The 25,632-nt window shown below is 39.1% G+C and overlaps 2 protein-coding genes across 2 annotated transcripts in view; both read right to left on the bottom strand.

Moving 5' to 3' along the window:
- Positions 1-1,614: 1,614 nt before the first annotated feature.
- Positions 1,615-4,499, bottom strand: LOC127410804 (gap junction beta-4 protein-like). Its single transcript, XM_051646012.1, has 2 exons — positions 3,920-4,499; positions 1,615-3,385 (listed from the first exon to the last, which is right to left on the bottom strand). The coding sequence occupies exon 2, from the start codon at positions 3,339-3,341 to the stop codon at positions 2,550-2,552; it is 792 nt and encodes a 263-aa protein (XP_051501972.1). The 5' UTR covers positions 3,342-3,385; positions 3,920-4,499; the 3' UTR covers positions 1,615-2,549.
- Positions 4,500-4,621: 122 nt separating this feature from the next.
- Positions 4,622-25,632, bottom strand: part of LOC127410798 (WD repeat-containing protein 43-like) — a 37,005-nt gene continuing 15,994 nt past the window's right edge. Inside the window, exons 7-18 of the mRNA XM_051646003.1 lie at positions 17,339-17,403; positions 15,952-16,114; positions 15,786-15,872; positions 12,516-12,644; positions 12,269-12,412; positions 12,053-12,139; positions 10,566-10,597; positions 10,418-10,481; positions 6,826-6,939; positions 6,495-6,564; positions 5,844-5,899; positions 4,622-5,762 (exon numbers count right to left, since the gene is read on the bottom strand). Coding sequence (XP_051501963.1) covers positions 5,616-5,762; positions 5,844-5,899; positions 6,495-6,564; positions 6,826-6,939; positions 10,418-10,481; positions 10,566-10,597; positions 12,053-12,139; positions 12,269-12,412; positions 12,516-12,644; positions 15,786-15,872; positions 15,952-16,114; positions 17,339-17,403 — 1,158 coding nt within the window. The 3' untranslated portion in view covers positions 4,622-5,615. The remainder of the gene's footprint in view (positions 5,763-5,843; positions 5,900-6,494; positions 6,565-6,825; positions 6,940-10,417; positions 10,482-10,565; positions 10,598-12,052; positions 12,140-12,268; positions 12,413-12,515; positions 12,645-15,785; positions 15,873-15,951; positions 16,115-17,338; positions 17,404-25,632) is intronic.

Genomic DNA, 25,632 nt, shown 5'->3' with positions numbered 1-25,632 from the left:
ATGAGCTGCATGGTCGAGTTGTCAGAAAGAAGCCAATGCCACAAAAAAGCCCGGTTACAATATGCCCGACAACACCTTGACACGCCTCAGCTTCTGGCACACTAATTTGGTATGACGAGACCAAAATAGAGCTTTATGGTTACAACCATAAGCGCCATGTTTGGAGAAGGATCAACAAGTATTGTGTTCCTTGAAACAACCACACCGTCTTTTTCCAGAGCAGCCTGTATTTCTCCTGAGGTTACCTGTGGGTTTTTCTTTGTATCCCGAACAATTCTTCTGGCAGCTGTGGCTGAAATCTTTCTTGGTCTACCTGACCTTGGCTTGGTATCAAGAGTTCCCTGAATTTTCCACTTCTTAATAAGTGATTGAACAGTACTGACTGGCATTTTCAAGGCTTTGGATATCTTTTTATATCCTTTTCCATCTTTATAAAGTTCCATTACCTTGTTACGCAGGTCTTTTGACAGTTCTTTTCTGCTCCCCATGGCTCAGTATCCAGCCTGCTCAGTGCATCCACGTGAGAGCTAACAAACTCATTGACTATTTATACACAGACACTAATTGCAATTTAAAAAGCCACAGGTGTGGGAAATTAACCTTTAATTGCCATTTAAACCTGTGTGTGTCACCTTGTGTGTCTGTAACAAGGCCAAACATTCAAGGGTATGTAAACTTTTGATCAGGGCTATTTGGGTGATTTCTGTTATCATTATGATTTAAAAAGGAGTCAAACAACTATGTGATGATAAATAGCTTCATATGATTACTATCCTTAAATAAAAGTCTGTTTTTTTTTGTTTTTTTTTTGCATGATCAGTCATTTTTTCTAAATCAATGCCAAAAAACTTTTGAGCACAACAGTAGAGCTCAACAGTGCCCACCCACTTTTTCAGCCGCTTGGGTTCTAAAAGTAATTTTTCCATTAATTTCATCCATAGGCTTTTCATAAAATCCTTCATATAAAACTATCAATTTAAAGTTTTTGATTTTAAGTATAGAAACTATATTTTAGTTTTATTGCAAAATATTACTATATTTATAAATATAGTTTGAGAGTGTAGGAAGATCGACTTGATTGCGTCATTCACAGTCATGGGATTGAACACTTTGATGGCCACTATTCCCTGATTGGTGGAGCGTTTCTCTTTAGGATGAAGGGTATTGTAGTTCTTCACCAGGAATTCTGCTATTAAATACAATTTCTAAAAAAATGAAGCTGAAATAACATGGACTGATGACTTCAACGGAAGCATACAATCGATTAACAACCTCAAAGCTCCAGGTAGGTCTGTCCTTAAAGGTTTAAAAGTTATTGTTAAAAATGTATTCGCCCAAGGAAAAAAATTATGCGATTTTTACTTCCGGAACCTGACTGCTGCGCTCTATTGTATCGATTTGAAATTCTGTTTGTTGATTGGTTGTAGTCCTACCTTTTCATACAAGTCGTACAATATCTTACAATTTCACCATCTCGTATTAATTATTACAAGTTATCATGAGACTATGTTGGCACAACACATCCTGCATGGATGATTATTAAAGTAAAATCACCCATTTAATCAAATTTTCCTTAATTAATAATATATAAACAGACAGCAAACTGTAAGGAAATAAAAAGCAAACTTTAATGAATCTCAAAATGTAAACCATGCTAAACACACTGTATCGAAGGAGGTCTAACCTAAGTCAATACAAAGGATACATGTTTATCAGTGAATGAGAAATCTCTCCTCTTACAAACACACACTTACACACAAAACAACCTCTTTTGAATTTGTTCACCTGGCAGCAATAAAAATCTTTGTCAATTTATTCTTGTTTGGAAGACATATCGTTAAGATTGGAGCACCACAATATTTGGCACACGTCAACAACAGCTGATATACAATGCAAAAACCTGGCAATAAAAAAAAAGACAAAATATTCAATACAAAATTAATACAAATTTAAATATAGTACATGTTTTATAGATTTGTAAACAAACTAATTCAAATTTACATTTAAATTTAAGTATAAATTAGAGTCCGCTATCTACATTTAAATGTCAAGGGCTCTTGCCATCACCTTTTTTTTCCTGTTGTTTCGGTTGAAAAAATAAAGTACAATTAAAAAGAGGTGCAGGGAAGAATGCTTAAGCAAGAATTTTTGTCATGTTTTTGTGTTATAAAGTGTCAGTTGGAAAACGCCAAAAATTACATTGTAATTAATGTAATTTCCTGGTCTTTATTGTTTTGTATTTGCTGTTGAATGAAGGAACCAAAGTGCCCGTTGGCGAGAGAAGATTCTGGAGCTTGGCCTAAAAGGCCACACCACATCCAAATCATGAATTGACATGCTTTAATCATACGAAAGACTCCAGAAAATATTGCCATTTTGCCTCCCTCCCCTCCAATAGTTTTAAACAGATTGTTGCTTCATAGGCTACAACTTTCCAAGAAAAAGATGAGAATGATCCAGTGGGTCTGGTGAACATGAGAAGGATTCTCCATCTTTCTCTGCCTTCCTGGGTCACACTTTTATTTTCCAAGCACATGTTCTTTTTGTGATTAAATAACCTCACTGCATTCTGGTGGTGGCTGCTCTTTGCTTCCCAGTTTCATGGTGTTTGATTCTAAAAAAGCATTCGAGCTCATCATGTTAGAGATAGACCTTGCCTTGCTTATCTGGTGTAAGCCCTTCAACCTGTGGCCACATTCGAAGCAGCGTTTTCCCACCAGGTAGAGGAACTCGCAGAGGGAGAGCAGGATGCACACCAGACTCATCACCACATTGAAGATGGTGAAGATCCTCTTCTCGGTCGGTCGAGAGATGAAGCAGTCAACCACGTTGGGGCAAGGATCCTCGGAACACTTGACCGTGGTCGGGAAGTCGTAGCCCTTGTAGATGTGGTAGAGCAGGTACACAAATGTCCCATCGACACCCATCTTAAAAACCAGCGACAGAACATATGTCCACCAAAGACCACCGCGCTTCTTTCCGGTGTTGGCGTACAAGCGCTGACAGCCCTCGCCGTATTTCATACGATGCTTTCTCTCACGTTCCTCGCGGTATCCCACATGCAACACCACAAGAAACGATGGGCAGGTGATTAAGATGAGCTGCAGCGCCCACAGACGTATGTGGGACACTGGAAAGTAGTCGTCGTAGCATACATTATGGCAGCCAGGCTGATCCGTGTTACATATGAAGTCATTCTGCTCATCACCCCAAACCTTCTCAGCAGCAACAACGAAGACCATGACCCTGAAGACGAAGAGTACAGACAACCAGACACGACCAAATGCAGTGGAGTATTTGTTGACCCCACTCAGGAGATCCTGAAGGAAAGCCCAATTCATGGCACCTGTGAGGTCTCAGGCATTCTCACCTGAATACCTCTTACCTGAAAATAAAAAGTGAGGGGACAGAGAGATCGTAAACTAGAAACAAATATGTTGGTGGGATTTTGTTTTTATTCTGTGACCACATACACATCACTAACGTTCTTATTACTACACCAAACATAGAACTTTCTTTTAAAATCCAAAATTCACTTTTGTCTAATATTTGTACTACAAAGAATAAATTAAACAACTACTGTGATGACTAACCTTTGTTCAGGTTTGTCATGACAGTGTTACGGGGAACATTTGACTAATTCCACGGTTTGGAGCTGAGGTTACAATAAATAAAATCTTATATTTGCAAGCATGAATCACGAACAACCTGAATCCAAACATTTTAAACAATCTTCCTGACAAAACTTTTCAGTTAGTCTATGCAATCGCAAACCATTTCAGCTCATGTCTCCAAGTTTTCTTTATACTCTGAACAGAGATGTAATCTATGTCAAAATTCGCCGTATTTATAATAATTTAATTAAAAAAAAAAAAAAAGAACAAAAGACAAAAAAAAAAAAAAAGGCTTGTGTACTCACAATCTGAGAGTTCCAAGTCGTCTTCAGTGAAGTCTGAGCGCCGTGATACTTTTGTGCTCCGCGGTCACAGCGCTGACATGCAGGTGGAATCGGGTGAGCCACGGGCGTCAAGAACAACTGTGACACGTGTGATAAAATATACGCATCAATGCCACCTAGTGGACAATAAGAGTGTAGTTTTAATGCCGCCTAGTGGACAGGCACAGAAGTGCAACTTTACAGATTTTTCTTGGAAAAACTGCAAATCAGTGATGCTCATTAGATACATAAAATATGTATGACCCCTTCCTGACTTCCTGTAGCACTTGCCATAGATGCGGCTGTCTTGTCGGGCACTTCTCGCGCACCTTACAGTCTAGCTGATCCCACAAAAGCTCAATGGGTTTAAGATCCATAACACTCTTTTCCAATTATCTGTTGTCCAATGTCTGTGTTGCTTTGTCCACTCTAACCTTTTCTTTTTGTTTTTCCAAGTGGCTTTTTCTTTGCAATTCTTCCCATAAGGCCTGCTAAATATCTGAACTACTGGCCCAACTGTTAAAAAAAACAAAACTTTCTGTCGAGCCCTTAAGTGTCAGCTATATTCTAGTCTAATAACTACAGAATTTTTACATATCAGCATTCAGATTACTAATTCTTGTAAATGCTGATATTCAGAGCCAGGAAAGAAAAATGTTCTTAGAAATAAAGCCAAACAAAAGATGAGAACAAAACTGTATTTATTTCATTTAAACTGTACAACAGTCGCCGATATATTTGTTTGCATGAAAAGTTTTGGTTGACACTCATCGCAACCACTGTATAATTAACAAAAGGTACAAGCTTCTGGGACTCTGTTTTTTAGATTCATGTTTTCTTAAGGAGAGGTTCACATTTTTGGTTCTCTAGAATGAGAACTGGGTCATGACTGCAGAGAGTAGAAAACCCTTAAATGAATTCACACACAGGACACAGAAGTCAAACGTGAGAAATGACTGACAGGGAGAGGATTGAAAACAAAGTTAAAGATGTGAGCAGAGTTGGCATAATTGGGAAGGACTAGCTATGATAACATTATGTGGTCAAACCATATGGATATCAGAAACACTCTTAGAAAGATAGTTCACCCAAAAATGAGAAATCATTTACTCACCCTCATGTTGTTCAAAACCCATGAGTTTCTTACATGGAACACAAAATGAAATGTTAGAGTCCAACAGCCTATCACCAATCACTTTCATTGTATGAAAAAAAGAGCAGCATCAAAATTTTAAAAAATTTATTTTGTGTTCCACAGAAGAAAAACATAGCTTTCGAGCGACATGGTGATGAAGACCATTGATTTCTGTCTGAACTACCCCTTTGAGGATACAATCGAGCAGGGGATGGAGAAGAATTTGCTTTGGGAATCCCACACAATTTCACAATTGCCGAGCAACAAAACAGAGGCAGTATGAAGTCAAAGGAACAGTGACCCGAATGGACCTCAAATACATATGTACACTGTCTGCACGTGGAGCGCTCATTCTGGGTCAGGGGTCACAACCCTCATGACCATTCTGAGAGAGACAACCACAAGTCCAGGCCGCAATGGTCAACGAAATTCTATAAAACAAACTTTTGTTTTGTCACAATAAAATTCAAAATAATGAAAAATAAAATGAAAGCATACACATAAATGTAAGGGTCTTTTTTAATCTTGTGGCCTTATTGGATATTATTCCTCCTCGCTCTCATTTTCAGGGTCCAGATCTGAATCACCATTCGCTTTTGATTCATCATTCATATCTTCCTCTTCATCATCCTCTGTATGCTTCTGTTTGTCTCCCGTCACTTCCATTGCAGCCTCATCCTCCTCCCAGTCCTAAAATCAGAACAATCCCATAATCCCACATTTCAAGCACTCAGAAACAATTTAAAAAAAAAAAAAAAAAAAACACCTTACATCAGAGTCATCCTCAGGTCGTCCATCTTCAGAACCTTCTTCCTCATCTGAGGACTCTGCAGAATAATAAAATATTCAAATACTTAGAATGTTTTTTTTCCATTGTTGTTCAAAGAATGAGATGAAGCATAGTAATGTTTAAACCAGTGGTTTTCAACAAGTTTTGCTTCAGGTCCCAGACTTTACATTGACATCAAGTGACCAACAGAGCACCATAATTAATTGTTCCAAGGTTTATTAAAATCAAACATGACCTTAAAATCAACCAATAAAATGTATTACTATGAACTGTATAGGCCCAGCAATATGCATTATTAAAATGACATAGGCTGAAAACAGAAAAAAAAAATTGTAAAACATCAGATAACATCAAACAGTACAAATCAATGGGACACATGCAGATAAGACTTCCATTTGCTGAGTGTCTCAAAGTTAATTATTTTCACTTTGTTTAATTTGCCTATAGCATTGCTATTCTCTGCTGTCCTTCACATGCCAGAACAAATAGAACATGCCCACCAATTGGAACCCCTAGTTTAAACTACAAAGATCCATATTACAGATTCACTATTTTGAATTAAAAATATAGCATTCTTTGAGGAAAAATGAACTAGCTCTGACTAAAAGAATAAATAAAAAGAGCTCGTTTACCCTCTTCATAAACCAGTTTGGCTGTGTGATCAATGTCACCAACTTTGAGAGTGCTGTTGCTTGTCGCCACCTAGTGGGGAAAAAAACAACAACTCTAAATCGAGTACATGTACAGTTGAGAAGGGTACAGCTGCAGGCATTGCTCCAAAAAGGGGCGATTGCTCCAAACCGTCATTGAAGATATAGGGAGCCCCTTACTTAACCCTTTCCCTAACCTTAACCATGAGTGGAAGTGATGCCCCCTTTTGGAGTTGGTGCAACCACTTTTGGAGTAACCATACCCCTCATTTGGAGCTAATGTGTTATGTTTTCATACATTTCAGTAGCTCACCTGTGTCATGAGCAGGTAGAGTTTGCCGTGAAGTCTGGTGAGCTGCTGATATAACTTCACTCTGCTCTCAATCATGTGGTAGATCGACCCCAAATGAGACACAAGATCAGGCAGCTGTGTTGGGGAGGGGAAAAAAATAGTTTACAGATCAAATGAGGACTGAGGGGAAAAAATAAATCTACTGTGGGCACAAGCCTAAAGATGCACTGATGAAACATTAATATCTGTTGCCAGTTGCAAGAAAACCCTTAACCCTGTAACAGTGTGTATCAAATATGATACACAACGTTTGACAGCTCCTGTTTCACTCTCTGTTCAAGCTGATGAACCAAAGGACCTATGGTATGCAAGTTTCACATTTTATGGCACCATCTAGTGGTTATTTGTGAAAAAAGCGCTTTCAATGTTTATATCGATCTATTTCAAATGGTGGCGGACTTGCACGAAAAGTGACTTATGTTGGGATAAATGACAGCTTATTTTAATAAAGTAAACGTTACAGTAATTATTACATTGTTACTGATATTTTAAAATTAGTATTTGCCAAATATAAGCAACTTGTGCTAGGTTACATTTTTTTAAAAATATTTTTTGATTGAAAAACCCAGTTGAAATCCATATGCATCAAATATGATGCAACAGGCTTTTGAGGTATATCTCTGTCACCATTACATTATATTCATGCCCACCACAAAAATAAAAAATCTGACATATATTTTTTTTTTATAAAGTTAGAAAGTATGAACTAATATTTCTGTGTACTTTCATATATGAAGCCTACTGTCATTATAAGATCTCATTATTTAACATTACAAGCTATTATGATGTCATCTTACCTTAAGTTCCTGAGCCCCAGCGAAAAATGTTTTACAATTTCCCTTTTTTTACACCAGTGTTTCAGCAGGTTCGAAGGAATTCAATTTAAGACTAAGACTTAAGGCCAAATAAAAGAAATATTTAAGACCACTTTCGCAATAATAATAATAAAAAAATTAATTAGCTGGTAAATACAAAACCACTGATACTACTTGGATGTCTCTGGATATGTTTTTTTTATATTTTATTGTGCATTTATGGGTTTCCTTTTTTTAAATAAGTTAATTCAACATTAAAACTCAACATGAATTCATTAAGAATGCACGTAGCCTAAAGTATGTAGCCTATATTGTGACCCTTCTCTTTAGTCACTTACTTTCCAGCAAGACGTGATGCAAAAGACCAGTGCTTTGGCAATGTCACCGCTTATGTCAAACACGGAAGTGGTGGCAAAAACCATGCGCAAAAAGTAAACTTATCAATGTTGTTGAAATATTATTCCGAGGGCTCTCGTTGACTACTGTGGCTTCAAGATCATCAACAGAGCTGACTGGACTGAGGAGATCATTTCAACTCACAACTTTGCAGCAAAAATTTATAACGAACATGGTTACATGTTTATTATTAACTCATTTCATTATAGAAATTGTATCGCTAAGAATATGTTTGTATCTATGATGGTTTTGTGTCATCCTTTCGTTTAATCCTCTAATCTGTCAAATCTAACAACAGTCAGTGGGCTTTCTCCCACAATTTACTGCGCATTTTTAACAAGAGGATTGGTCTTATTCACAGTAGTGCCATGTTTGATTTTTAATGGGAATGAAAATGAAGCTGTGAGGGATAGACTTACCATCTCTTCAATGGCATGCATGGTATAAAGCTGTAAAAAGCTCCTAGATCCAATCTGATTTTCCACAACTCATGTTGTCTGGAGTTTTTTGTCTACTGAGTGCCCTTGAAAATATATTTTTCCAATGTTTTGTCTGCGGAATGGTCCAAAAATACTTTAAACTGCAGTACAGCCCATTGAAGAGACTGCAAGTCTATCCCTCACAGCCTCGTTGTCATTCTTGTCAAAAATTAAACATGGCGCTGCTGTGCTGAATTTCTTGGCAGATACCTTTAGCAAATATTTTAACAGGTAGTCAAAGGGCAGTTCATCTAAAAATGAAATTTCTGTCATCACTGCTCACCATAGAGTCTATGAATTTTTCTCTGCCATGGACCAAAAAAGATGTTACGCAAAACGTTTAGTCTCAGTCACCATTCACTGTCACTGCACCTTTTTCATTCAATGTAAGTGAATGGTGACTGAAACTTCCTAATATCTCCTTATATCCACTGAAATAAAGTCATACAGGTTTGCAACAGCATGAAGGTGTGATGACAACTTCAAGTAAATATCTCAAGTAAAATTCAAAACTCGTCAGTTACCTTAAAAATAGTCGTTTAAAGTTGACAAAATTGAAAATGTTAACAGATTAAATTATGGAGAACTGTGCAGCATAATTAGTTATGATTTATATTGAAAACAGATTATATACTAAATATTAAATATATGTTTTCATATGTATATTATTATAATTTTATATAATTATAATATTGTGTTGTATATTATTACAACAATTGTTTAAATTGACTGATTCAGATGGCAGAGAAAACACCTGTATATATGTCAGAGATGGAGATGAGAGATGTAACAGGTGTAACTCTGCAGCTGAGTAGTTCTGTTAGCGTTACAATTCTTGTCAAAGGTGATGTAAAATAAGGAATCACCACGATTTGAAAGGTGTCAAAAGACCACTCCAACCTCGCGTGCTTGCAAATTGCAACGTTGACAGCTTTGTCGATTATAGGCAGGAGTGATAGTGTTAGCGCATCACTCGCTTACAGAGACGCAAAATAACGGCATTTGCATTTCCAATTAACGGGTTTATGAAGGTTTATACATGTGTAACATCGTAAGTTCAGTAAAAATACGCTTCCTTGAGCACGCTCACACTAAACTCAAGCGTCAGCTACTAAATGATGGATGCACAAGAGAGAGATGATTTTGACTCGAGCAGATTTTGCTGTTTTAAGGGTCTACTCTATTCATGCCCCAAAATGTAAGACCTCAGCAAATGAAATTTAAGACTTCTTGTAATTTAAGATATTTAAAACTTTTTAAGGACCCGTGGAAACCCTGTTAAACGTTAATATAGTGTTTGGTGCATAAAATACCTGATAATTGTTTACTGAAAAAATAATATTTTATTCATATTGTATTTGATGTGATGAATTGAAATGTGATACGTTTCAATCCATATTTACAGACCAAGGAGAGGAAGTTATCATGGCCAAACATTTGGTATCTCTGAAAAGCCCAGGGAGTCCTCTGATAATACCCCAAGATTTACCACTGTAGCATGTATAGGCTAAGAAAAACTTAAAATAACAAATGTCCTAAACAAAAATGAATTAATGTGCCTCAGGGGGATAATGACATTTAAAGCCTAATGTATCAAATGAAATGCATAAAAAGTGAAAAAAACTGTTTACGACTTCTTATAGTTTGTCTAATGATAATAAAAACAGTTTAAATGTCAAAAAATTTGAATGTTCTGACAATTCTTTCATATGTCAGACTTTACAGGGTTAAGAAAACCCTTAGAGACATTTAACTTACAATTATAACTAAGGGGTTTCTTAACTTAAGGGGTTTCTTGCAGCTGTGCACTGATTTATGCAGATCTGCATGTGCAGTCACAGGTACAGGTGTACACACACTTACGGAAGACAAGTATGATGTGTGTTGTGTAAGTACGGCCTTAAACCACTGAACTATAAGCAAAGCCCTGCAGAGAAACATTAAACAGAGAAATTAATTTAACGCAATATTGCAATGAACAAAAACTAAATGGAAAAGAAAGTTAACTTACGAAAATGGATGCCCCTGCAGTCTTCTGGATAGCTATGAAAAACCATAAAATCATTGCAGTTAAAATCAGCAAAAAACAACTATCAATACATATTTAACAATGATAGACTCTAGATGGTGCAGAGTATGGCTGCTGCGTTGCGAGCTCCGACACACGGCAGTGTTTTGTTTGTTTTGTTTACAATTGGATGTTGTCTGCCTTATTGTCTACGATAGACAAACACTTTTGGACATTGGTTCTGCAATTACACACCGTAAACCGGACTTCAAATTCCTCAATGCCGACCCGCTGTTTACAAACAGAGCCCTTTGTCTGGGCAGCCCGGCTGCGGAAACGCAGAAGGAAAAGGGGAAATAGAGCCGGCGTTCTCATCAGAGTAAGACGTCGTGCAAATCGACCCCCGCTACCCAGTATTCTACTGGCAAATGTTCAGTCTCTGGATAACAAGCTCTGTGAGCTGAAAGCGTGGATCTCTTTCCAACGAGAGACGAGGGACTGCTGCAAGAAACTTGGATGTCTGCGGAGATTCCAGACTCAGCCATCGAACCCGCGGGGTTCTCCGTGCACTGAGCGGACAGAGCGAAAGACCTCTCAGGTAAAAGCAGAGGAGGTGGTGTATGTTTTATGATCAACAAATCCTGGTGTGATCAGAGGAACGTACATTCCATCAAGTCTTTCTGCTCTCCTGATCTGGAATTTCTGTGTTGACCATTCTGGCTACCGAGGGAATTCATGCAGTCATTATCACAGCTTTGCACATCCCGCCACAAGCCACCACACTCAAGGAACTGTATGGGAGTATGAGCAAGCAGGAATTCATTGTGACCGGGGACTTTAATAAAGCCAATCTCAAATCAGTCGCACCAAAATACTACAAACACATCAGTTTCAACACACGAGGGAACCGGGTTTTGGACCATTGCTACTCTCTCTTCCGGGATGGCTACAGATCCCTCCCCGCCCACCATTTGGCAATTCGGACCACTCTTACATTCTGCTTCTGCCTGCTTACAGGCAGAAACTGAAACAGGAAGCACCCACCCTCAGAACGATCCAGTGCTGGTCGGACCAATCAGACTCTATACTACAAGACTGTTTTGATCACACGGACTGGGAGATGTTCCGGTCCACCTCTGATGACGACATCGAGGTGTACACTGATAGAATACAACCTACTGTACATTTTATATATACTATATATACATACATACTATTTTTTATTGTATAATGTGTATTCTATATTGTGTGTATTGTTTACTGTACACTGCATGTTATTTGTATATTGTGTCATGTGTAATTGTGTGTATATTAGATTTTAAATTGTGTTGTGTTAATTTGATGTTTATTGTAAATTGGTATGTCTCACTGTCATGGCTGCTGTGTTGCTCGGAACTGCACCCAAGAATTTCACACACTATTGCACTTGTGTATATGGTTGTGTGACAATAAAAGTGATTTGATTTGATGACAATGTCGACAACACGTACCTCTTCCACCAATGGCAGCACAGCTGGAGGTGGTACCCGGGCAACAGTGTTTTTTATCAACATTTCTTTTTTGGTTTGAAAAATTTTCTGTCAGAATGAATTAAATCAGAATGAGAACATGAACATCTTTCATATGCAAAAGCCAAATGCAACTTTTACATTTGGAACTTGTCTGGGTTCATCTAACAGATGTAGTGAGAGGTATGTACAACTTACATTTAGGATCTTCTCGTCTTTACTCTCCAGGCCCTGTACGAGAAGAACAGCAAAACTATCTGTCTGCAGGGAGGACGACCCTTTACCAGCACCCTTACCTCCAAATCTCAACTCAATTTGCTCCAACCGCTCTTCTATAGACATCTAGAGAGATAGAGAAATTCTGTTAAATGTAGTTCTTAAATTCCAAAACAAATCTACACAAATAGGACTTCAGTGTAGACATTAGAAGTATTTTGAGTATTACCTCTGTTGTACTGGGCCCTTTTTTCCTCTTCTCTGGTTCATTGGGTGTAAATCTGATTGGTGGTTTGTGCCCTGGAAGTCCTGGTATTAAAACTTTGCTCTGTTGTTTATTAATAATGGGTGTCTTCACCTAGGAGATTCAAATTAATACAGAGAGTGGCTTTAAAGCTTTGAAAAAACCATTGCAATCAAGACCAGTAAATTACGAACCTTCTGTGTTTCAGGTTAAAGGTTTGTGATGGGCCATTCAAACTGTGGTCCCACAATAACAATATCTATTAAAAATCTAATTAAACCCAAGACATTGAGATAAATGCTAAATATTCACAAAACAGAGTAGAGAAAGTGGCTATCCCAAACCTTAACCCATAAATTTCAACTTATTAAAATTCTTGATTTGTAATTTTCAGTGTTGTTTCTTAAAAGGTCTTTATTGCTTTTTAAGAGAAAAGGAAATTCTATTGAGGGATTCATTTTTAAATAATTAAACTTCATTTAAAAAAGGTGTCCCACATTTTCATGTCACTACTGAAACAAAAAAAAACTTTTACTCCATTGACTTTAACCACACACACTTGCATTTTTGAGCAGGAAGTGAATGCATTTCTGTCCACCATTGTCGTATGGACAAGTAGTTAGATCCCATCATTTTAAAGTAAATGTGCTCCGAATTCAAACAAAAATAAAAATAAAAAAAATCAGTGTAACTCAAAGGATTGTCACTTGTACTATCGAACACATTCTCTGCAATTAAATAATTATTCTAAAATATTATGTTTATATGTGGGTGCAGCTGTTAAAAGCTTATGATTATTTCCTACTAATCATAAGCTAAAACTAGCTAAAATTAAAATGAGCTAAAATTGTTACTACCGAAATGGTCACTACCAATCATATGATAAAGTTTCGGTAGTGACATGAATATTTCAGTAGACTTTAAGGATACATTAGTTAAAGTGCTCAGAAGCTAAGGCTTAATATACCAATGCTATTGCTGAGCATTTGTTTTTTGTTTTTTTACTGAAACCAGTTGATTTATTATTTTAAACTATTCCTCATCTGTATGAAAAACAAGCTGTATGACAATGCATTCTTTACTTCATTGACAATTCAAAATACAGATGACAGGAACAACTAGGCCTGTGTAAGTAATTACTAAAAATTTTTTTTAACCTGTGAAGTTTTTTAAAATTGTCATTAATTGTTTGGGGGGATGGAAACAAATTAAGACAAATATAACCCTTTTTATTAAGGTACATTTCTAATTTTCAGTAGTGACAATTGTTGGGAGATGAAAAACAAAAAAAAGTCTGAAAATATAATATGAAACTGTTCTTTACTAGAAATGTTTAAATAAGATATGGTACAATACATATATTTGTGCAGTCCCTATTTTATTGTTTTCTGCATTGATTTTAGATCTTGCACCTGCATAATTTTTGGATGTGCACATGCTACTTTTTGTTTAATACATATATGTACAATAATTATGCATGTATAATGCAAAATATGCATGTATAATAATTATACAATAATTATTCAAGAACAAAAACTGCTCAATATAGTTTAAGATGAATTATATATTGCATGTCACAATGCAGGACACTTCAGTCACTGACAATTCTCTTAAAAAGCTACAGTGCATCCGGAAAGTATTCACAGCGCTTCACTTTTTCCACATTTTGTTATGTTACAGCCTTATTCCAAAATTGATTAATTTCATGATTTTCCTCAAAATTCTACAAACAATACCCCATAATGACAACGTGAAAGAAGTTTGTTTGAAATCTTTGCAAATTTATAAAAAACAAACAAAAAAAAAAAAACACATGTACATAAGTATTCACAGCCTTTGCTCAATACTTTGTTGAAGCACCTTTGGCACCAATTACAGCCTCAAGTCTTTTTGAGTATGATGATACAAGCTTGGCACACCTATTTTTGGGTAGTTTCTCCCATTCTTTGCAGGACCTCTCAAGCTCCATCAGGTTGGATGGGGAGCGTCGGTGCACAGCCATTTTCAGATCTCTCCAGTGATGTTCAATCGGGTTCAAGTCTGGGCTCTGGCTGGGCCACTCAAGGACATTCACAGAGTTGTCCTGGAGCCACTCCTTTGTTATCTTGGCTGTGTGCTTAGGGTCGTTGTCCTGTTGGAAGATGAACCTTCGCCCCAGTCTGAGGTCCAGAGCGCTCAGGAGCAGGTTTTCATCAAGGATGTCTCTGTACATTGCTGCATTCATCTTTCCCTCGATCCTGACTAGTCTCCCAGTTCCTGCCGCTGAAAAACATCCCCACAGCATGATGCTGCCACCACCATGCTTCACTGTAGGGATGGTATTGGCCAGGTGATGAGAGGTGCCTGGTTTCCTCCAGACATGACACTTGCCATTCAGGCCAAAGAGTTCAATCTTTGTTTCTCATTGTCTGAGAGTCCTTCAGGTGCCTTTTGACAAACTCCATGCGGGCTGTCATGTGCCTTTTACTGAGGAGTGGCTTCCATCTGGCCACTCTACCATACAGGCCTGATTGGTGGAGTGCTGCAGAGATGGTTGTTCTTCTGGAAGGTTCTCTCTCCACAGAGAAATGCTGGAGCTCTGTCAGAGTGACCATCGGGTTCTTGGTCACCTCCCTGACTAAGGCCCTTCTCCCCCAATCGCTCAGTTTGGCTAGGCGGCCAGATCTAGTAAGAGTCCTAGTGGTTCCAAACTTCTTCCATTTATGGATGGAGGCCACTGTGCTCATTGGGACCTTCAATGCTGCAGAAATTTTTCTGTACCCTTCCCCAGATCTGTGCCTCGATACAATCCTGTCTCAGAGGTCTACAGACAATTCCTTGGACTTCATGGCTTGGTTTGTGCTCTGACATGCACTGTTAACTGTGTGACCTTATATAGACAGGTGTGTGCCTTTCGAAATCATGTCCAATCAGCTGAATTTACCACAGGTGGACTCCAATCAAGTTGTAGAAACATCTCAAGGATGATCAGTGGAAACAGGATGCACCTGAGCTCAATTTTGAGTGTCATGGCAAAGGCTGCGAATACTTATGTACATGTGATTTCTTTCGTTTTTTATTTGTAATAAATTTGCAAAGATTTCAAACAATCTTCTTTTATGTTGTCATTATGGGGTATTGTTTGTAGAATTTTGAGGAAAATAACAAATTTAATCCATTTTGGAATAAGGCTGTAACATAACAAAATGTGGAAAAAATGAAGCGCTGTGAATCCTTTCCGGATGCACTGTAAATATAAAGGGGCTTGGATCTTACCTTAGAGACAGCCATGTCTACAGAGAGTGACAGAGTGGCATGTACATCTCGGACTAAACAAACATGCCTCTCTGATGTGTTAAATGGCTGTAGGAAGAAAGATTTGAACAATTAAGTAACATTAAACAGGATTCAAATCACAAGGATCACAATCTGCTGTACTCACAGTTCTCTCTATGACAGGCTGAAGGTGATGTCCGTATGCCAGCATCAGGTTCTGTTGATCTGCACATAGAGCTGCTGCAAGCAAGGGCACAGGCACAGGTGATTCGCCCTTCATAGTGGACACTTGCAGTGAACACAGCGGAGACAGCGGTTTCTTACACGGTCTGAGGGAGAGAGTCAAAGTAACTCACTATCTTTACTGCTTGAAAAAAAGCATTCACAGACTATAAAAGTCAAGGCCTGAAATGGACCTTATTCACTGCAGCACCAGCTTTAATTTTTGATGGGAATGACAACTGTGAGCTGTGAGGTATGAATTTAAAAGTCTCTTCAATGGGTTGTACTGTAAAGCGTTGTGGATCATTCTGTTGACGAAACATTGAGAAAAAAACTTTCCAAGATATTTCAGAAGATGAAAAAATTAAATACAGAAATCATGATCTAGGAGCTTTATAAAGTTTAACCCTGTGTCCTAACCAGACGTGACGCCCCAACACACGATAAAAGGTACCTTTTCCATGTTAATCTAAGTTTTTTTCCTAACCAGCCACGACAGCCACACGTGAAACCATCTTTGGAATGTTTCTATTTCTGCTACATCGTACCGGGCGGCCAGCATCTCAGTAGCCGGTTCAGAACAACTTGATTTTTGCCAAGGGTGTCACATAACTACTGAATGTTGTGCTTGAGGTCTCGCTCTCTTTAGTCGAAGGTCTGTCACACACACCAATGCTGAATGGTGGAGACAAACCGGCTGGTCCTTAGTCTCTGCTTCCGTCACGTGGAGAATGGTGAAATAACAGGAGTACCGCGTCAACATAAACAATGGTAACAAGTCTGAATTTGGATGTGATTCATAAAGTAACTCTGCCCTGTGTGTGTTTGTGATTGGATATTTATTCCCTCGGGTTTTCCATAGAAAGTGAATGACCATCTGCAGCTTCAGTGAGAAAATGAGTTACGTTAGTGCAGACTGTTATGTCTGACTTTTATTTATTGTGACTTATCATAACTGTAGTGTTTGAATATCGCAGTGTTGCGTCGCACCTAGCATGGACAGACAGATTGCTTGTCACTGAAAACCTCTCGTGTTGCGTTTGGTTAGAAAAAGGTGTTATACAGTGCCTGCCATTGAAGAGCCTCATTTTTTTATCCATGCCAAAAATCAAATATGGCGCTAATGTGAATACACACTATGGGTAGAAAATAAATTTTTGAAGAGAAAAAGCAAAATACAAGGAAGGAGAGAGACAGAGCTAATCCAGGGCTCATCAATAAGGATGACTCAATAGTCAAAGAAAACAAATCCCTGAGCCCTGTGAACCTTCAAGACATGAAGGCAGTTTCTCTGACACTTCTCCTTGCTACAAGAGGATGAAAAGACTTACCCATTCAGAAAGTGCTCAAATAGATGAAGCTGACCATCCTTGCACACCACTGCTAACCTCACAGCCTGAGAATTAAACAAATACAGATCACACACAGATCTCCACACAGAGTCACTGATAATAAAGAAATATTCTGTGTTCAATACAGTTAAGCTCAATCGACAGCATTTGTGGCATAATGTTGATTAACACAAATAATGTACTCGTCACTCCTTAAAAAAAAAAAAAACCCCAGCAAAAACCAAGTTTACAGTGAGGCACTTACAATGGAAGTGAATGGGGCCAATTTTAGGATAGTTTAAAATCAGAAATGAAGCTTATAATTTTAAATGCATTTATATAAATTCTTCTATTAAAACTTGGGCTGAACAATTCATCAAAATCCCGATATGATCAAACCACAAGGGCTGCAATGTAATTAAATAAACAGTCTGCTTACTGTATGTGTGCAGCTCTGTTCTCTGTAGTGTTACACATTCTCAAAGCACGCGTAAGGCTCACGAGCTAAGCGCGTTCTATTTACAGCACTCTATAGATTCACAAATATCACATTTGCGTAATTTCAAAATTGCATGGCCGCTAAAAGTTACAATCCAAATGTAAAGTAACCCTAAGCGGTGCACAATTAATTGAAAAAATTATCGAGATTACAATTACAGGTGTCGCAATTATATAATCATGAAACCTCAATTACAGCATTTCATTTAGATGTACTTAATCCGCTGCACAAAAATTTTCTATTTAAAACATATTATTTGGGCCGTTTTGGGCATGAATGCTGGCAAATCTGACGTGTCTAAATTAGTCTAAAGGCATCTAAGTAATGCTCACTATCTAAATTAACTGTGTACAATTTAATAAAAATGTGAACACTTGTTTTACATGCAATAAAAATATTTAAGCAATTCAGGAACACAGTTCTCAAGTTGTTTTGATGCATAGCCTACATAAAGAATATGGCATGCAACTGCCCCACACAAAATAAGTATTTTAATGTAAATTCTATTAATCGAAATGAAATCACAATTACAATATCAAAGGAAATAATCTGCATAACAATTTTTCATAATCATACAGCCTTAGTAACCCCATAACACTGGGTTTTTGTGGACAGAAGAGTAACAGAGTATTTCTCTGCATTACAATGCCACTGCAAACTCTACCACAAAAAAAATCTTCCTTTAGTGTTCCACCAGACCAATTTTTCAAGTAAGCCTTCGGGTTCGGGTCGGGTTTGTAATTAATGAAAAAATTAACAGGCTTACCGAACTTGTTTCATGCACATGCTCTCACTAGGAGTGTAACGGTTCTTGGTAAAAAACCGAACCGTACGGTTCGGGAAGCATTGGCACCGCGGTCAGTTCACCTCAAGTTTAATGACGCATATGGAGCACAAGTTTTGGCCTCGAACAAATCATCAAACAGACAGGCACAATTACAACCTCCGCTAATGCACCTGTATGGCTATGTAGATGGACGCTCCACCTGTGTTTCACGTGGGTCAACTTGATGACATCACGGTTCTGAAAGCTTTGTGTGTAGTTGAAAATGGCAAGTGGAGAAACGAGCCACTGCTAGAGAAGCCCCCTGGCGTTTCTCCTTTCAGGGAACCTTGGTTTTACTAAAGTAATATTGTAGTTACCATGACTGCTGTCACCATGGTTTTCTGAGCAGAAATCATTGTTTTGATACAATTAACCAAGGTATTATAACAGTAATACTGTAGTTTCTATATAGTAACCATGAATTTACTATATATTGTAACCAAGACAGTAACCATGTTTATTGTGGTCACTATGATATTACTACAAATGCCATGGTTAAACTATGGTTACTGTTGCAAAACAATGATTGTTATTTAAGGGCAAACCTGTTGAAGTGTTTACCAAATAGATTATTCTTTGGATTTGGCAGTAATATTTTTTTTCTGAACAAAGCAAATACCGAACAGTATCAAAACATGTAACCCTAAAACAGTGATACAAACCGAACCTTGAGATATTTGAACAATTACATCCCTAGCTCTCAATCACAGACATGCGCAAACAGACGAGTTAGTGGCCGTTCACACCGAACGTGATTTTGCATGCATCTGTTTTGTTTTCCCTATGTACACACATGCTGGACAAAGGTCTTTGACATTTGCACCACGTCTCAAATTTTCAAAAACACGTTGAGACACCTGCGCTCCGTTTCATTCTTTGCACTGTGTCTCGATTGTTTTTAGGGCATGTGTCAAAGATTCAACATTCTAAACAAGTTCAGGCTGCACAGAGTTTCGGGTTGGTCTTAAAATCTGATGGTATCGTTCGGGCCGGGTTGGGCCACATGGTCTCGGGTACAGGTCAGGTTTCATTTTAAGGCCCGTGCAGACCTCTAAGGACTGAACACCCTTTCTTGAACAGTTTTTCTATTGGCAGAAGAGCCTGTTTGCCCATGACTTAGTTTTGGTCAAAAGGAAGCACTAACGGTACTATTTTTTTAGTTAATCATAACACAAATCACAATAATTTTCAAAATAACTGCAATTAGATTTTTTTGTCCATATCATTTAACCCAAGTTAAAACTTAGTTGAAGTCAGAAGTTTTCATACACTTAGGCTGAAGACATTAAAACTAATTTAACCACTCCACAGATTTCATATTAGCAAACTATAGTTTTGGCAAGTCATTTAGGACATCTACTTTATGCATGATGTGTAATTTTTCCAACAATTATTTACAGACAGATCATTTCACATATCACAATTCCAGTGGGTCAGAAGTTTAGATACACCAAGTTAACTGTGCCTTTAAGCAATCAGCCAATTAGCTTCTGATAGATGTACTGAAATGTACTACATAGAAGTAATACGCAGGCAGTCTCCCAGTGAACTCTGGCGAGGAGGGTGAGTGAACAGCGTGTAAATGTGCATTTGTGTCAAGCATGTGCAGTGCGAGCAGACAAAACCAGCGCTTTCTCTATCGTATGAGAAAATCACCACACAGAAACACATGTAATTATCTGCCATGCACATATACTTGTGAAGTACATGTGTAAAATCACAGTTTTATGCACACTAGGGATGGGACAATATAGCGAATTTCGATATATCCCATACCAAAAAAAGGATGAATGATATTGAGGCAAAACTCGATATTTCGAAATTTGCGATATTGTTTTCTGTCCATGTGTTCATGTATTAAATGACCCGTCAAAAATCAATCTCTTTATCGTTTGATTTATCCCTACTGTGTTTTTTTCTATGCCGTTTACAGGGATCACACAAGGTCCCTGAAGTGCTCAAGTTTAGCTTCTGTTCTTTACAGTCAGATAAGTAAATAGAAATCTTAATTCTGATCGCAAATAGCACGGATGTGCTAAAAAAACAAAGGCTTCTCACCTGTGAGAGTCCGTGAGATGTGTGTTAAACTCTTAAAGTGACAGTACCAATATAGCTTGTAAATTGTACACGTTATTTCAAACATTGACAGTGACATAATTATTAATACAATTTCATGATATAATATTAATTTGTAGAATGTGGAATTTGTATTTCCCTTTCGATTCAGTTCACCCGACATTGCGAGAATCGCTATAGGGATTCCTTCCAACAACTTAGTTGAAGCCCTTGTACAATAACGGCAATCCTGAGATTGGCAATGGTGTTTAAGCCCCGCCCCATCAGCCTATAAGCGGGTGCGTGAACCCCATTTTTTCTGAATTTTCTTCCTTCAAGACAGCGACATCACCTCTCGTCTTGAAAGCCCTCCTTGCTTAGCCGTCGAGATACACTTCTTCAGTGGACAGGATCTTCTCTGCAGACACAGACAGGACGACTCATCGCCTGTACCACTCGGCACATGCAGTGAGAAGAGTCACCCCTCCCCTGCAGTGTTCTGGTGAAGATTCTCTTGGCCTCACCATCGAAGACGCTACTCGGTGAACGGGTTCTTTGCTTCAGACGCTCGCTGTTGAAAGCGGCGCTTCAGCGAGACACCCCGTCTTCCCGCAGCGTTCCGGCATGTTGTTCCACATGCAAGCGGCACATCCCGCCGTCAGATGAACATGAGAGCTGCGTTCACTGGCTGGGCCCACGGCGAAGCAGCTCTCATAGAGACAGACTGCCCTCACTGCGAGGGCATGAGTCTCCGGATGCTCCGCTCAAGGATCGCCCTTGTTCTGAGGGACGATCCCAACTCCCGTGCCCTCCAAGCCGTCTCCTCTGGGTTAGATCTTGAAGGTTCACACAGGGAGGCACAGCAGGGCCATGAGGTTGAGTTGGATGAAGTCAAGGAAGATCCCGTGCCGGTGCAAAGCCCGCAATCCCCTCGATCTACCGATGTAGCATCCGTGCTAGTACAGTATACGCGTGATGAGCTCCAGCCTATCGGAACGCAGTTTCATCACTTCCCCTACTTGCCGGAGTTCGCTGGGAGATTACACGTGTGTTGTTTCTGTGTGGTGATTTTCTCACATGATAAAGCGCTGGTTGTATCTGCTCACGCTGCACATGCTTGACACATGCACATTTACACACTGTTCACTCACCCTCCTCACCAGAGTTCGCTGGGAGATTGCATGTGTATTACTTCTGTGTGATGATTTTCACAAACAATCTTCTCACACAATAGAGAAAGTGATTGTTGCATCAGCTTGGGCTGCACCGGCTCGAGATTCAAGCACATTTACACACCGTTCACATCCCCTCCTCAAGCACGGGTTTGCTGGGAGATTACATGTGTTGTTTCTGTAGTATGATTTTCACAAACAACCTTCTCACACAATAGAGAAAGTGATTGTTGCATCAGCTTGGGCTGCACTGGCTCGAGATGCACACACATTTACAAGCTGTTTGCTTCCCCTCCCCGCTGGTGTTGCCAGGAGGCTTCAAGCAGGCAGTTTCAGTGAATGGATTTCACATAAACTATGTTTTCATAAAAAGCAGAACTGTGCTGGTCGCAAACATGGAGACGCACACATTCATACGCTGCTACTCATTCCCCGCCGTAGGTTGCTGGGAAGATCCACAAATGTATTTGTGTGTTGTGTTCACACAACCAATGTTTTCACACAAGAGAAAGCGCTTGTTGCAAGAGACACACACACATTCACATGCTGCTCATTCAATCCCAGTGTTTGCCGGGATGACACACAAATATATTTGTGTGTGTGGCGTTCACATCAGAATGTTCTCACATAAGAGAAAGCATTCACTGTAGGAGACGCACACATCACACGCTGGTCACTCCCCACCAGAGTTTGCCGGGATGTTACACGAAATGTTGTTTCCATGTGATGTGTTAAAGAATGTTTCTCACAAAACAAAACGCCTTCACGAGACACAAAAACTTTCTAAAGTTCATTGGGACTGGGATATTACACAGAATATTGCTTCTGTGTGTTGTTTAAATAAAGGATGTTCTCATAAAGAGAAAAGTGCTCATTGCACTGCACGAGGCACACACACTCGAAGCCCTTCACGCTTTTACCCACACACTCTGCGCACAACCGCTTCCTGGTGGCGATCAGCAATCCATCTCTTCTAGCGAGCGAGTCAACGCACCAGTTATCTCGCTTACGGCATTCGGTCATCTATGGTCCCGGTTCGGGATGCGCCTATGTTGCACGCAGGAACTCACAATTTCCTCGCAGACAACAAGCTACAGATTGTTCTGAACTGCGGCGCACGCTAAGGTTCTACAGCCCATGTCTTCCGTTCCGAAGTGAGACTGCGGGCTTCAGCCCATTTTAGATCAGAGACGCTTGAATCGCGCTCGCAAATGGCCCGTTTAAAACAGTATCTCAGAAACAGATCTTACTGCGCATCCGCCCGCGGGCTGATTTGCATCAATTGATCTAAAGGACGCACGCATACTTTCATGTATAAGTTGCACCTCGTCTCAAGCTGTTTTGAGATTTGCATTCGAGGGAATAGCTTATTAATTCAGAGTTCCTTTCCTTGGCTCTCCACACTCTCGAAGTGTATCAATGCAGCGCTCGCTCCGTTTCTATGATGGGCTACTATTAGTCCAATCAGAGGCTTTGTTGTGCGAGCACGGGAATTTACTACTCTGAGGCACAGGCTGTACAAATGGCAATATCAAACTAGGCAAAAAGCATCCGCCATCGCACTGTTAGGTCTTTTACATGAGACCTCTCCAATGCTGGAGGCACGCCTGGCACCTGGGGCGCATGCATATTGGCATAACTCACCGCTGACTGACTGCTCTACCACCTTGGACAGCTGCAACCTTTTAACAGCATCGTGCAGGGTCAGGTCTTTGGGCAAATAGGTGGTAATCACGGATGCGTTCAGCGCAGGCTGAGGTGCACTGTGTGGCGGGTGCCCAGCTTTCGGCACCTAGCACTTCAGTCGTCTGGAAATACTAGCTGTCCCTTAGCCTTGAAGGCTTTGCATTCCTAGGTAGCGAATCACCAAGTTCTGATTCGATCGGACAACAGGACAGTGGTAGCTTACGTAAATGCCATGCTGGGGTGAATGTCACTCTGCAAGCTACAGCACTGTCTGCGAGATGCCTCTATGCGCTAAGTGGAGAGTGTGTTTACAAACTGGTGCTCTTCGGGGGGCCTGGGTAGCTCAGCGAGTATTGACCCTGACTACCACCCCTGGAGTCATGAGTTCGAATCCAGGGTGTGCGGAGTGACTTCAGCCAGGTCTCCTAAGCAACCAAATTGGCCCAGTTGCTAGGGAGGGTAGAGTCACATGGGGTGACCTCCTCGTGGTCATGATTAGTGGTCCTCGCTCTCAATGGGGCGCGTGGTAAGTTGTGCGTGGATTTGGGCTGCACGATCATAGCAAAAATCATAATTGTCGATTATTGCCCTTGATATTGTAATCGCGATTATTAATGTCGATTAAAATATTAAATTACCGTGACGTCACAAAGCAAAGTAGCAGATTTCAATGATGGATTTGAGCTGCCCTGCAGTTTCTTTTAAGCATCTTTTAAACATTAAATATTGTAATAATGTTTGTTAATGTTAGGCCAAATAAAACTTATTTTAAATGGATATCTATGGTATAAAATTAAATTGCTAAATTACTTAAATTATTAGTCCACATACAGTAAATAATGACAATCAATTTTCAAACTTATTAACAGCCGATTTAAATTGACCAAGTTACTTACTGCGTTCAGTAAGCCCTTCGGTGGCGAGACAGGGGACCATTCATACCGTTAGATCTTCAATGGTGATCGTTAGATCATTTTTGGCCTCAGTGGTGCACTTTGGAAATTAAAAAGTAATTTGCGATCGGAGTTTGTGCAATTCGTGAAAATTTTAAATCTACTAATACCAGCTACGTGGCAAATGGGTCTTATTACAGCAGACGCGATAATGACGGCGATTCCTGAAATATGCTATGCATGCCATATTCTTTATGTTGGCTATACCTCCAAAACAAACTTAGAACAGTTGAATTACTTTATTGCTATTTTGTACAAAACAAATTCACACTGGCCTACTTACTAACATGACAAAACAAAACTGTTACTACATTTTTAATAAATTGTACACAGAAATCGAACAACGCGACAAACTCTCCCATTACAATGACTGCTGTCACTCACTGCAGGTTTCAGACCTGCATTTTGACGCAAGCTCAATGACGCTCTGCACAAAGTTCTGCACTCTCGCAAATGCTCTCATTAAAAACAAATCAGAATCAGAATGAGCTTTACTGCCAAGTATGCTTACACATACAAGGAATTTGTCTTGGTGACAGGAGCATCCAGTACACAATACATAAACAGCAACAAGTCTTTAAAAAAAGAATTAAAATTGAAAATATTGAAAAATAGTAAATATAGAATACACAGACAAATATTTTATATATATATATGAGTTGTGCTCAAAAGTTTGCATACCCTGGCAGAAATTGTGAAATTTTGGCACTGATTTTGAAAATGACTGATCATGCAAAAACAAAAACAGTCTTTTATTTAAGGATAGTGATCAAATGAAGCCATTTATTATCACATAGTTGTTTGGATCCTTTTTAAATCATAATGATAACAGAAATCATCCAAATGGCCCTGATCAAAAGTTTACATACCCTTGAATGTTTGGCCTTGTTACAGACAAACAATTATGTTTGGCAATTAAAGGCTTTTTAAATTGCAATTAGTGCGTGTATAAATAGTCAATGAGTTTGTTAGCTCTCACGTGGATGCACTGAGCAGGCTAGATACTGAGCCATGGGGAGCAGAAAAGAACTGTCAAAAGACCTGCGTAACAAGGGAATGGAACTTTATAAAGATGGAAAAGGATATAAAAAGATATCCAAAGC

This window comes from Myxocyprinus asiaticus, chromosome 20 (assembly GCF_019703515.2).
Source record: "Myxocyprinus asiaticus isolate MX2 ecotype Aquarium Trade chromosome 20, UBuf_Myxa_2, whole genome shotgun sequence".
NCBI classification, from domain to species: domain Eukaryota; kingdom Metazoa; phylum Chordata; class Actinopteri; order Cypriniformes; family Catostomidae; genus Myxocyprinus; species Myxocyprinus asiaticus.
This window is presented reverse-complemented; position numbering and strand designations above follow the sequence as displayed.

What these genes read in the sequence shown, in the direction of transcription:
- LOC127410804 (XM_051646012.1), bottom strand. Translation starts at nt 3,341, where the DNA reads ATGAATTGGGCTTTCCTTCAGGATCTCCTGAGTGGGGTCAACAAATAC.